At 35.9% G+C, this 13057-nt stretch overlaps 1 protein-coding gene across 8 annotated transcripts in view; it reads right to left on the bottom strand.

Annotated features, from left to right (window-relative positions):
• LOC150105272 (tyrosine-protein phosphatase non-receptor type 4-like) overlaps positions 1 to 13057 on the bottom strand; it is a 238981-nt gene that overhangs the window by 43721 nt on the left and 182203 nt on the right. For all 8 annotated transcript variants that reach the window (XR_016548432.1, XM_090394050.1, XM_090394053.1 and 5 more), the window contains one exon: positions 9628 to 9819. Coding sequence is in view for 7 of the 8 variants with exons in the window: in XM_090394050.1 (XP_090250176.1) it covers positions 9628 to 9819 (192 nt within the window). In the remaining variant the exon portion in view is untranslated. The remainder of the gene's footprint in view (positions 1 to 9627; positions 9820 to 13057) is intronic.

The raw sequence follows: 13057 nt of genomic DNA, 5'->3' as shown, positions 1-13057 counted from the left end.
AAGGACACGTGTATTCAGACTGAACAAAATTGCAGCACAATTAAAAATAATAATCGCACTATACACTATTTGAAAACACTATTAAATACAGCTCAAATCTACTGCTATATTCTCTCACAACACTAGTGCCGCTCATCTCCATGAAGGATTCTTGAGTAGAAAGGTTTGTGTTGGTAGAACATGTTAATTTATTTAACATGTTCTACCAACATGTATTGATTGACAACATCGTGGGAAGTCAATTGAATAAATTCATATGGAATAAGAAAGAAATTAGTCGGAACACTAAATTAGCTGTATACAAGACTGTGTTCAAACCAATTTTAACTTATGGATCTGAGAGCTGGGTCAGAAGTAAAACACTTGACCAAAGACTAGAGACCGCAGATATGAGAGTCCTGAGAAAGATTAGAGGCGTGAACAGATGGCATCAATGGCAATATCATATTAAAAATGAGGATATTAGGAAAGAACTTGACATTGTCAGCATCCAGGAATGCGTTAGCAGAGCTAATCTCAGATGGTATGGTCACTTAAATAGAATGGGAGAGGAAAGATTAGCAAAACAAGTGTTCTCTGCCAGGTTGGCAGGAAAACGACCCAGAGGAAGACCAAGATATAGGTGGATTGATAAGGTACAAAGTGCCTTAGACGATAGAAATATAAGATCTGATAATGTTGGAGTCTTGACAAGTAACAGACTGATTTGGAGGAAAATTGTAGATAGGAAGTTAGTAATGATGTAATTTTTTCATGTAGTACTGTCATATCCTGTACACCCCTTGAGGGTACATGGCAGGAATTTGATGATGATGATGATGATTTATTTGTTGATATTATATCCAACATATTCAGAGCACATGAAACAGCAACAACTCAACAGTGGGACTAGACATCGTAGTGCTACAGAACAAATGAAATTACAACAAGATCACATTGTCAGTTTATCACAGTAGCACTAACAGATGAAGCTGTCAGTGCATTATGTTGGGGACATAACTCTGCCATTACACCCAGGCAAGTTCCAAAAATGAAAATAATGCCTTCTGTTGAATGGGGAATATATGACCTACCTCCAGTTATATTCATTTAGATGTAGTCAACATCAGTACTGTAATAACTGTGGCTATGAATTTAGCAGCATATGAAAGCAAAATGCACATACTTTTACAAGATATACATAGCAAATCATAGATCGTGATCCTACATCCTTGTAGCAAGTTGACACTAGAAAAATAATCATTAAATGTATTTCCTGTCTTGATGTGCACATCCATCGTAAACAAAATGGACCCATTTCCACATCTGTCTACTGAAAACAAACTTTTTCAGGTCATTGTATCCACAAATACATCTCAAAAATATGGCATCATAAAATCTTGAGTAGCCAGAGCACATAAGATTTAATCTTCTGAAGAATCTTTAAAACAAGAATTAGAAATTGTCAAAGAAACCACTTTCCTAAATGGATATAATCCAATAATAATCCAAAATATAATTAACCACTCTCCTACAACTCAACCCCAGAGAATTCCTATACCATGTATTAAAGGCATCTCTGAACATGTGGCAAAAATTATGAAAAAATATCAACTCATTGCTACCTATAAACCCATTTCAACCAAATTCCCAACTTGCTACCCTCTCCAAAAGAGAAACTCTTACCAATGATACTAACCGGTGTATATGAAGTATCATGTTCATGTAACTTGTCTTACTATGGTCAAACAGGAAGATTATAAATAAACATATCTCCGAACATCAAGACTGCATCTGTCTTATCAAACCTCACAAATCTGGCTGTGCACGACTTGAAATTGCTAACCACAGGATCCAATGGCAAAACATTAGGCTGCTACATTTACATAATATTTACATAATATCTCTATATCTAAACATATCTAAACAAAGTGCTGAAGACTTACTTCATAGACCTAATCTTAGTCGGAATGACTGTCTCAATATTCCAAAAGTATGGGAAATTGTTATGCTCAATTGTATTAAAAAATTTATCTGTTGTATTTTAATTTAAATAGTTTTAATTTCAGCCCATTAGCTGAAATTAAATCCATGAACACATGACTGTATACGTAGATTGGAATCTACGTATACAGTATACTGTTTTTTTTATATTCAATTCCTATTGTTGTTCAATAATTGTATCATGATGTCTTATAATACATAAGACAAAATATTTACATAATAAAGTTATTTGCTGTGGCATATGTGTTATTCTATAGTTAATTCTGTTTAAAATCAAAGAGTTTTGATTTCTTTTTGTCTGATTTTGGTACAAATACAACTAAAGTGGGATAAGTTACTCACATTCAGTTATAGAATTATTTGACATCTTAACATTCCAGCAGTTCATATCACTCAGATTTAGCAACATATCATTAGGTATGTATGGTACAATTTATAGAGAATGAGTAGGTTTTGTGACCTGCAAAGGTGTCAAGCAGAGCATATAGGAAATGTTTCTCACCTAAGATTGATTCATCATCCTATAGATAGAGTTGTGGTGGCATATTATTACTAAAAGAAAGCACCAAGAGGATTTTCTTGTTAATTTCAACTCCATATTTTATTTTACAAGTGAAGTTAAACAATTCCCTAGCATTACACTCCACAGCCAGAGTTGACTTTTTTTTTTTTTTGTGCTACCTACTTCATGTCACAAATGTGAATGCTGTAATAACTGCAGCTTCAAGTTATATCACCAGCAGAAATTCACACTTATCGGCTATTCCTTCTTCTCAAAAAAAAAAAAAAAAAAAAAAGATACTTGTAGTTATAATCAGTAACTCAAATTTTCCACGGAAGTATTACTTAGCATGCCCTTTAAGCGAGAATTTGAGATGAGGTTTCACATGTGACAAAATTGGAGATTATTCCTTATTAGCTTGATTTACATGAGACGAGTGTAAAGGCAAGTTGTTGCAGTTTTCTAGCTCTTGAGATGCATTATACAAAAATAAGGTTCAGTTGTTTCCAGTGACAACACATGTGCTTATTCAGCAGTAGACCAAGTAAATAGAAAGCAGTTCCATTTACTTCTCTAATTATGTTATCCATAAAAGGAAGTATATAAACAAAGATTGTGCAAAATCCACAGTGGTGGCTGTGCGAGGAAGGGAGATGCAAGTGAGCTATGTGCTCTGTTCACCAATGTTTTTAGTTTGGTTTACTACTTTTACTTTTTAAATAAATTAATTAAATTAAAATAAACACGGTCCCAATTTGCTGCTATTTTCAATAGTGCAGCAAATAAAAAAAAAATTATTTTAATTTAAGATTGAGCTATAAGAGAACTTCATACTGTAAATTTCAATAAATGAATAAAAATACATAAGGCTTTGATTACCCGGGTTGTGAGAAGTAACTATACTTTCAGTAAAATGGATCAGCAGAATGCAAGTTACAAAAAAAAATTATTATTATGATTCAGGCCTCTATGAAGTCACAAAACATCTTGGGAAGCCTACCCTAGAAAACACCAAGTTTATTATATAGTATAATATTACACCAAGTCTCCTTGAATCCATTGACCATTCATGCTCTCACCACTATCAGGCAATGCATTCGATGGTTCACCCACCCTCCATGCAAAGAAACCACTCTTTACCTGCTTGGTTACAACTTCCTTCTGGAACTTCGAAGCATGGCCTCTCTGTCCTCGCTTCTCCCCCCCCCCCCACCACACCAAATGAAATACCCCCCCCCCCCCTTGTAATTACCTCTCAACATTTTAAAGTTTCAATTATATCACCACCTTCTATCAATCAAACTCTGCAGTCCACAATTTACTGTTTTACAGGAATACTTTGCAGGTTTCCTATTCCAATCCTAGTTGGCCTGATTAGGAAGATGATCCAATCCATACTATGGTCTATGGTTATTCTTTCTGTTTTGTATCAACATGTTTTTTAGCATTTTGTCTTACTAGTCACAAAATGTATTTCCATAGTCTGAAAAGAGTGATAAAACCGTAATTATCAGAAGGAAGTATAGTCTACCTAGTGACAGATCTGGACAGAAGAGATTGTCCCTTCCTCTCAAAAATGAGAGCAAAAAAAAACATATTGGTAGGCTTTTTTTAATTATTATACAAATTAAATATTAGTGAAAAATAGAAGTTCATTATATTAATAAAATATTAAAAAAAAAAAAATCCTTGGATTTTTAACCTGATCCTATATACCTCATTCTTCTCATAACCAAAGTTCTTTTGCAGTGCATGTTTCTATTAATTTTTAAAGACTTGAAGCAGCAGGATAAAAAGCATGTTTGGTCTCTAAAATAGGAATCCTAGTTCATTTAATCTATGATCCATCCTATGGTATTAATATGTTACCAGTTTCCAATTTTCATGGGTGGAAATTATCATGAAAACAGTTCTCCACATTTTTGAAGAGCTCAAGAACCGGTGAAAAGGGGCCAGTTGTAGATAGCAAAAATATGTAGTTTACAGAATGTTCTAAGTTACAAAATGTAGAGAATAGGACTGATTAACTAATCAGAGGATCATGAACAGAAATGCAAACAAGTTCCTCATTTGCCAACCCGCTACCCATAAGTACTAATGTACCATAGGTTGATCAACCAATCTCTCGTGTATGGGCTCAACATTTAAAAAATAAATAAATAAAAAATATATATATAAAAGGGGGAAGTGGATTAATTTGTTTAAATTAATGACAAGACACCTGCTTATTAAATTAACTTATTTGAGAGACTGAAAATCAGGTTTCTTTCACAAAACTCAGAAAAGGTTTCTTAATGGGATTTGAATTTAGATCTTACCAAAATGTACACATATGCCACAACAGAGGGGTTGAGTTCATTGCTTTATTGAATATGGTGTGGTCGAAGACTGTTGGCATTAGTGAAACCTGGCTATCAGAATCATATATGGAACTGGGATTGAGTGTAATGGGTATACTATTTTTAGGAATGACAGAAGAGATAGGAGAGGAGAGGGAGTACTACTAATGATATCAGATGACTTAAGTCCAGTTAGGGTAGAATCGCAAGAAAACAATGATAGTAATAATGTCTCATGTAGTGGTGAGTTAGAGGCTGTCTGGTGTGAAGTGGAGGCTAACAGAATGAAATATATGGTGGGGTATTGCTACAGAGGCTCAGCTGCAAGGAACAGAGAAATGCATCACCAATTTAGCATTATAGGTGACTTTAATTATCCAAACACTGACTAGGTAGAACAGAAATCTCATGATAAGAATGAACAGGAATTTATTGAATGCAAGACAACCTTCTCATGCAGCATGTGAAAAAGGAAATAGAGGAGGTCAAAGAGTGTTAGATCTGTGTTAAGAATATGACTATTCTACCACCAGTTGCTGACAGTGATCATACTGTGCTTTCTTGGAAGTATCTAATTATATTAGAAAAGGTTACATTCTGAACTACAAAGCTGGAAATTATGATCAACTTATGAGAATGGTATCTTTGCTCCCATGGTATCAGCTAATAAATAGTAAAAATGTCAGCAATGCATGGGAATCGTTAAAACAATGCTTAAATGAGATGGTATCTGAATGTATCCCTGGTGTACAAAGAATAAATAGGTTGGGAGTGAAATGAATGTGTAAACTTATTAAGCACAAGAAGATGTGCTTAATGAGAATAAGAGTGAGAGAAGTTATGAAATATATAAAGCTCAGTCCAGAAAAATAATGACTGTTGTGTGGAAAGCTAAACTGGAGTATCAAAAGAAATTAGCTATGCAATCTAAAAGCAATCCAAAAGAATTGTATTATTATGCTGCAAGCAAAAGACAGAATGAGTGTGGAAGAATAACTTTATTGAATGTAAATGGTATTCAACTGTCAAAAGCTACTAAGATTGCTCAACTAATGAGTACTCACTTTGCTAAGATATATCAACCACGTGTATGTAACATGGTGCACAGTGCTATTGCTACATTGGATGATGAGGTAGAGGTGCATGAAATAAGGTCAAAGAGATTGTATATCCTGAATAAGAATTTGTCACTATGGACAGATGGAATATCAGCATGTTTGCCAAAGAAATGTTCAGATGAAATTGCTAAGCCTTTCACATGTTTATAACTTGAGTCTCAGCTCAAGAATGAAAGGAATGTATGACAATTCCATTGTACAAGGATGGTGCAAAAACTGATGTGTTTAGCTACTGAACTATCAGTATATCTCTGGTATGGTAGTGAAGATTTTAGTGAAGTTGGTAAGAACTTGCATAAACAAATGGGTAAACCAAGCTATAGTTTAATTTTTGTATTTTAATAGGTGATCCACTGAATGTTCGTTACTTGTATTCCATTCCTATAACTGTTTGTGTGACACTGAAGATGTACTATTAATTTTAGTATGAAATATCTGCACCATTATTAATTATTATTATTATTTCGGGCGACTCCAAGGGATCCTTAGATTCATCGAGGGAGGCCCTAAACATCATGTCCACACAACTATACGTGTATGTAACATGTATAGTTGTGTGGACTGCTATCACACAACTATACGACATTCTCACAGTATCTATCATACCTTGCCTTGAACTCGCTCACCGTCATAGCACCCACAACAGACTCTGGCAGCTTATTCCACTCATTTACCATTCTAAAAGTAAAGAGCCCAGCTCTAACACCCCCTGCTAACCACACTCTTGCCCAGCTTCCATAGGTGTCCCCTAGTTCCACCACCACCAGTCCTGATCTCAAAAATATCCTCTGAATTAATCCTATAGAATCCCTTTTGAAGGTCTCAATCATATCTCCCCTTTTCTGCCTATCAACTAGTTTCTGCAACCCACAAATCTTCAACCTGTTCTCATATGGTTCATTCCATAGACCTGCTATAATCTTAGTCACTCGCCTCTGGATCCTCTCCACCACCTCCCCATCAAGAAGGAACCAAGGTGACCAAATCTGGGCACAGTAGTCGAGATGAGGTCTTATCAACGCTCGGTACAGAGGTACAATAACTTGTCTCTGCTCGTCAAGGTATTTTTCAACACCTAAGTGAACTGATGAGCTGATTTAGCTACTTTTGCAATGTGCCCTCTAAACTTCATCTCTCTATCCACCAACACTCCCAAGTCTCTGGCCTCAATCTCCTGGAGTACAGTTCCACCAAGGTGGTATACTGCTGCTAATCTTTTCACCCCAAAATGCATAACCTTACATTTTGTCACATTAAATTGACATCCATTCTCCTTAGCCCAGAACTCCAATCTATCCAAGTCATCCTACAAGATATCTTCTGCATGCACTATTGCTCTACCCAACTTTGCATCATCAGCGAACAAATGAACTGTTCCACTTAGATCCTTCCCTATATCGTTAATGAACAAATTAAACAGCAGTGGTCCAAGAACAGAATCCTGCGGCACACCACTAGTCACAGGCCGTCTTTTGCACTCTACTCCTGAATAAACTACTCTTTGATATCTATCCATCAACCACCCACCTATCCATCTCACCAACCCTATATCCATTCCCATATGTTGTAGTTTATGGATTAGAATTCCATGTGGTATCCTGTCAAACACCTTTGCCAGGTCCAGCAGTATCACTGTAAACCCATTACCCTTATCCAGTTCAGCCGTCACCTTGTTATAAAACTTGAGCAAGTTACTGAGGCATGATCTACCCTTCACAAAGCCATGCTGTCCCCTGTACAGTATCTCATTTTCATCAATCCATTCCTGTATTTTTCCCTTGCCTACTTTCTCCAAGACCTTGACAACGACTCCTGATATGCTGATCGGTCGGTAATTTGCAACCGTAGTCTTGGATCCTCCTTTATGCAGTGAAACTATTTTCCCCTCTTTCCACACCTTCGGGACTAAACCAGACCCAAGACTCAGATTAAACAACATGGTCAAGGGCACTGATAATTCCTTAGCTGCTTCACGCAAGACCCGTGCCAGTATACCATCTAATCCCACAGATGTAGAATTAAAAGTTATTACTGTGGTCTTACATGTTCTTTTAATAATTAAGCTATACTCTGTAAGGAGCAACATGGGTTAGTAATTCCATGCTGAAAGGAAGGTCATGTTTTAGCAATTTACTCATTTTATAACAATGTTATTGCCAAGTTGGATAAAAGGAATAATGTTGGATTTTGCTAAGACATTTCATAGGATACCATGAAAGGCTTTGCATAAACTGGATATAAGCTTGGATCAGTGGATGGTTGACAGACAGATATCAAAAAGTGTGAATGTGGGTGTGAATCTGCCAGATTTAATGTGACCAGTGGTGTACCTCAGGGTTCAGTCCTTGGGCCGTTGTTGTTCAATCTATACAATAATGACATTAGGAAGGGGATGTGCAATTGTTTGCCGATGATATGAAAATAGGCAGGGCAATCAGGTATGCTACTGATATTCAGCACTTACAAAATGATTTGAATAGGCTGGAAATTTGGGCAAATGAAAATGGCTATCAGTTTAATGTTAGTAAGTCATCATGCACTTTGGCATGATGAGATTTCTAGCAGGATTATGCTACAAGAAACTGATGAAGCTAGGAATGTTAGCGTAATGGTGGATAGGAATCTGAAGTTCAAAGGTCACATAGTAAAAGTTTCAAATACAACTCAGAGGATAATTGCGATGTTGAAGCAAACTTTGTGAGAAAGTCATTGTGCCTCTTCATAAGGCCTTGATAAGACCACACCTGGATTATTGTGCACAGATTTGGTCTCCTGGGTTCCAAGGGTGTAAAGAAGAGTTACAAAGATTATATCCGGATTTAGATTATGAGGTCGGCTTGCAAGTATGTAGATTACAGACTCTGGTTAACAGGAGAAAGAGGTATATAAACTTTTGAATAGTTACTATAGGATATCGTCTAATGAAATTTTTCGTTATATATGGAAGATGGGGAGAAAACATGGGGGCATCAATAGAAGTTAAATTTGTTTGCAGTTAAAGGGGTAAGAGCTATTTTTCTCTCACAGAGCAGTGAGTGAGTGGAATAGTTTGCCTTTAGGGATAATGAGTGCATATAGCATGAATGAATTTAACAGTAGGTATGATGGTTTGTGTGATTTATAGCCTCCTTCGAGGTCTCATAATAATAATAATAAAACTGAAAAATAAAGGGAAATGAGCATCTTACTTTCTCCACTAATGTATTGATATTGAATGAATTTACAAAACAGACATTAGGGCTTCAGTTCTTCCAAAGATCCTCTTCTACACCTAGCCCACCCAGGGGTTTACAAAATACAATGCACATGTAACCTACCATACATAGAGGAAACAGGGCTAACCACCCCAATTAGGAAGGACGAAAATACAAATGACAGGTCTTGACAGGTAACAGATTGATTTGGAGGAAAACTGTAAATAGGAAGTTAATGATGTAAGTTTTTCATGTAGTACTACAAAAGTTTGGTGATGGTGACATTTATTAGGATAATTACAGCTAACTTTACTCCCTGTGATTGTTGAGATTGCAATGTTAATGCTAAATTCATTGTCCATTAGATGAATACAGATGGAGAAAAACTTCAAAGTGCTAAGATTAAGAGATTAAATTTATAATCAGCTGAACCAATATGATAAATAATTTTATTTAAATTTTAGTATATTCAATAAAAATTTGTTACTCACATCAGTATTTACAAGAAGACAACGACGAGAAATGAAGGGCAAGCTTCCATCTTCTTGCAGCGTACTTATTTGGAATTTCCCGTAAGTTACTGTTTGATAAAGATCCGGCCAGTACTTGTGACATTTTGCCTTTCCTTGCTCTCGTAATGTGGTTACCATTATTATCAAATTACAGTGTTGCTCCCATACCATCTTTAAAAATAAATTATTGAAAATGAATTAGTTTAAGAAAACCTCTTAAATCAGGGTTATCAAATTATGACTACCTGGTCAAAATAAGGTTAGAATAGTTCTGCAGAATGTTTGCCAAATTATGCTGAACTTGTTTGTCAAATATTTATTAGTACTTTTATAATTTCTTTTTAAATGAAACAATATTTAGGTGTACACATGAATTTAATTAAGAAATAGTTATTTTTATCTGATGCAGAGGGGGAGAATTTTTTTTAAAACAAGTAATGACAAAATAATAAACAAATATATTGGTAAGATGAAACTTTTCCTAGGTACTTATCCATGAATTATGTCTGTCAGTTACATGTTTTCAGGAGCTGGTTTATCTGTCTTGAAATACCAGTTTCTATGAAAGGATATGTTGCCATCTCTGTCTCAAGCTGCTAACGAAGCTTTATCTTCAAAACTTATGGTGTAAACTACTGTTTTAGAAAAATAATATTTATTAATTTCTCAACAGTTTGACCCTTGCATCATGTCATTCTTGGAATATATTTCCTCTTACTGTACCAGGACTCCTAAAATTCACAAGAAAAGCATTGACTCTCCTATAGATATAGATATCTTCTTGCCAAACTATTCAATGACCTGACAGGAGACAGTCACTGTCTTTTGTCAAAAAAGACTCCAAGCACTCTGCTTTCAGCATCAGAACAAATGTGATGCTAGAAACTGGAACACTCACTAGCATTCTGACCAAGAAACTCTTTGTACTATCCACGAGATCAATTTACAAAGAAAATCATAGTACACTCCTCAAACATTGGATCTGCTCTGGGTATTTAAAGTACAATAACTCAACACACAACAAACAGAACTCTGGTCTAGGCATAGGCTACACCAGTCTTTCTCCTGTTTCAGCAAATCTTTACATGGAGTCATTTGAAAGAAGAGTTGTTGTAGAAGAATACCGCCATAAACCAAAATTATGAAACAGTTATGCTGATAACATATTCTTAATCCAGAACCAAGGACTGCCTTCACTTTTGAATTTTCTATGAGTGCCTCAATAGCTAACATCCTAAGATAAAATTTACCTACAAGTTAGAATCTAGTAGTTCACTCTCATTTCTGAAACTCTGAGTAAGGATTGTGGTAAATTAGAAGTGTCTATTTCTTTTAAGGTTACACGGTGATCAGCATTCATATAAATTAAATTAGGGAAACAAAACACACGTGTTAAAAAGATTATTGTACTGATTACAAATAAAATAATAACTTTACGTTTCGACCCCTGTATTGAGGTCATCTTCAGAAGGATACATTCAGAAGTATAAGAACAAGCTACATGCTGTTGCACACTACACAAGTAAATTACATCTACGTTGTTAACTAATCTTTTTTTCCCTTAGCCTGCCCTCTAGTGGGGAAAAAAAAAAAATAAATAAAAACTACAATAAACTCTGCTAAAGTCCTCATGTACTAGGATTCTTCTGGAATTATACAGTTATATTATAATTATCTTCTGGATTTGTACAGGTTGCTATTGAATGTTCAAGGGAAAAAGAAAAAAAACACTTCACTGGGTCTTGTATTGAGATTTTTCTTTGTAGTTGCTATGAAGGTTGTAGATGGGTCCTCCACATTCTTGGAATTGTTAGACCATAATTTTTATTCAGATTCGGATCATGTTTGAGCATTTCACATGCCTCCTTGAATTTACGCTCAAACCAGGTTTTGGTGCGGTGTAGGAACTTGGTACCTTTCCAGTCAATTCTGTGGTATGTTTGGAGTGCATAGTCAGAAAGGCCAGTTTTTCCAAAATGGAGGTATTTTATGTGACGTTTGTGTTCATCCTTTCTGATTGGGATGGTTCGTCCCGTTTCCCCTATGTACGGTATGTTACAAGTGCAATCTATTTTGTAAACCCCCGTGTGGGCAGGGGATCCTTGGAAGAATTGAGTAGGTGCCTTAATTTTGTCGGGGGTTTGAAGGTGGTTTTGATGTATTTGTGTAGTGTTCTGTCTATTTTTTCTGAAATGCCTCTAACATATGGTATAGCAATAGCATTCTTGAAATCTTTTTTGTTATTAGTGGTATCTTTGTGGAGGATCTTGTGAATGGTTTTTATACTGTATCCATTTTTTATAAAGGTATGTTTGATGGTCTCATATTCATGGTTAAGAGCTTGTTCAGTTGAACAAATGGTTTGAGCTCTGTGTTTAAGGGTGCTTATAACCCCTAGTTTTTGTGTTGGGTGGTGATAGGAAGTTTTGTGTATGTATTGGCCTGTGTGTGTAGGTTTGCAGTAAACTGAGAAGGAGAGACAGCCTGAAGGAAGACGTGTGACAAGTGTGTCTAGGAACGGAAGAGAGTTGTTTTTTCCTATTTCAATGGTGAATTGGATACGTTCGTGTTGTTTGTTCAGGTGACTAAGGAATGTATCTAGTGCTTGGCAGCCGTGGGGCCAAATGGCGAAAATATCGTCGACGTATCTGAGCCAAATTTTGGGCTTTAGGCACGCCGATTCTAGAGCTCGTTGCTCAAAATCTTCCATATAAAAGTTCGCTATTGGGGGGGGAGAGTGGAGAGCCCATGGTGGTACCTTCTTTTTGAAGGTAAAAATTGTTTTGCCACACAAAATATCCGGAGCGGAGTACGTGGGCAAAGAGGACCATGATGTCGTGTGGAAATATGTTCTGTAAGAGTAGGATAGTATCATTGATTGGGACATTGGTTAAAAGGGAAGTTATGTCAAAGCTGACTAATAGATCTTGGTCGTTAAGTGTAATATTTTTAATTTTGTTTATGAATTGTTGTGTATTTTTCATGTATCTTAGAAAGGGGAATGACAAACCAATTCCTTGAGTGTGGCAGCTAATTTTTTGGCTAAGTAGTAATTCAAAATGTCAATTCCTTCCACAATAGGACGTAACGGCATGTTTGTTTTGTGTACTTTTGGTAGGCCATAAATTCTGGGTGCACGGGCATACTGCGGTATTAAATTTTTGATTGTTTCTTCCGGCCATGTGTTGACTGATTTAAGTAGTTCAGTAGTTTTCTTTTTGTTACGTTGTGTGGGGTTGTAATTTACCATTTGGTAGGTGTTGTGGTCCGATACCAAATGGTTCATTTTTTCAATGTAGGTTGTCCGATTTAAAACAACAGTGCCGTTCCCTTTATCGGCTTTAGTGATAATAATGTCACATTTATTTTTAAGGGATTTGAGGGCCAGTTTCTGCTTTGTTTAGGTTGC

The sequence above is a fragment of the Typopeltis vanoorti genome, chromosome 6, assembly GCF_054136105.1.
Source record: "Typopeltis vanoorti isolate ZY-2024b chromosome 6, IOZ_Tvanoo_1.0, whole genome shotgun sequence".
NCBI classification, from domain to species: Eukaryota; Metazoa; Arthropoda; class Arachnida; order Uropygi; family Thelyphonidae; genus Typopeltis; species Typopeltis vanoorti.
Note: the sequence above shows the minus strand (reverse complement) of the source record. Positions and strands in the feature narration are given on the sequence as shown.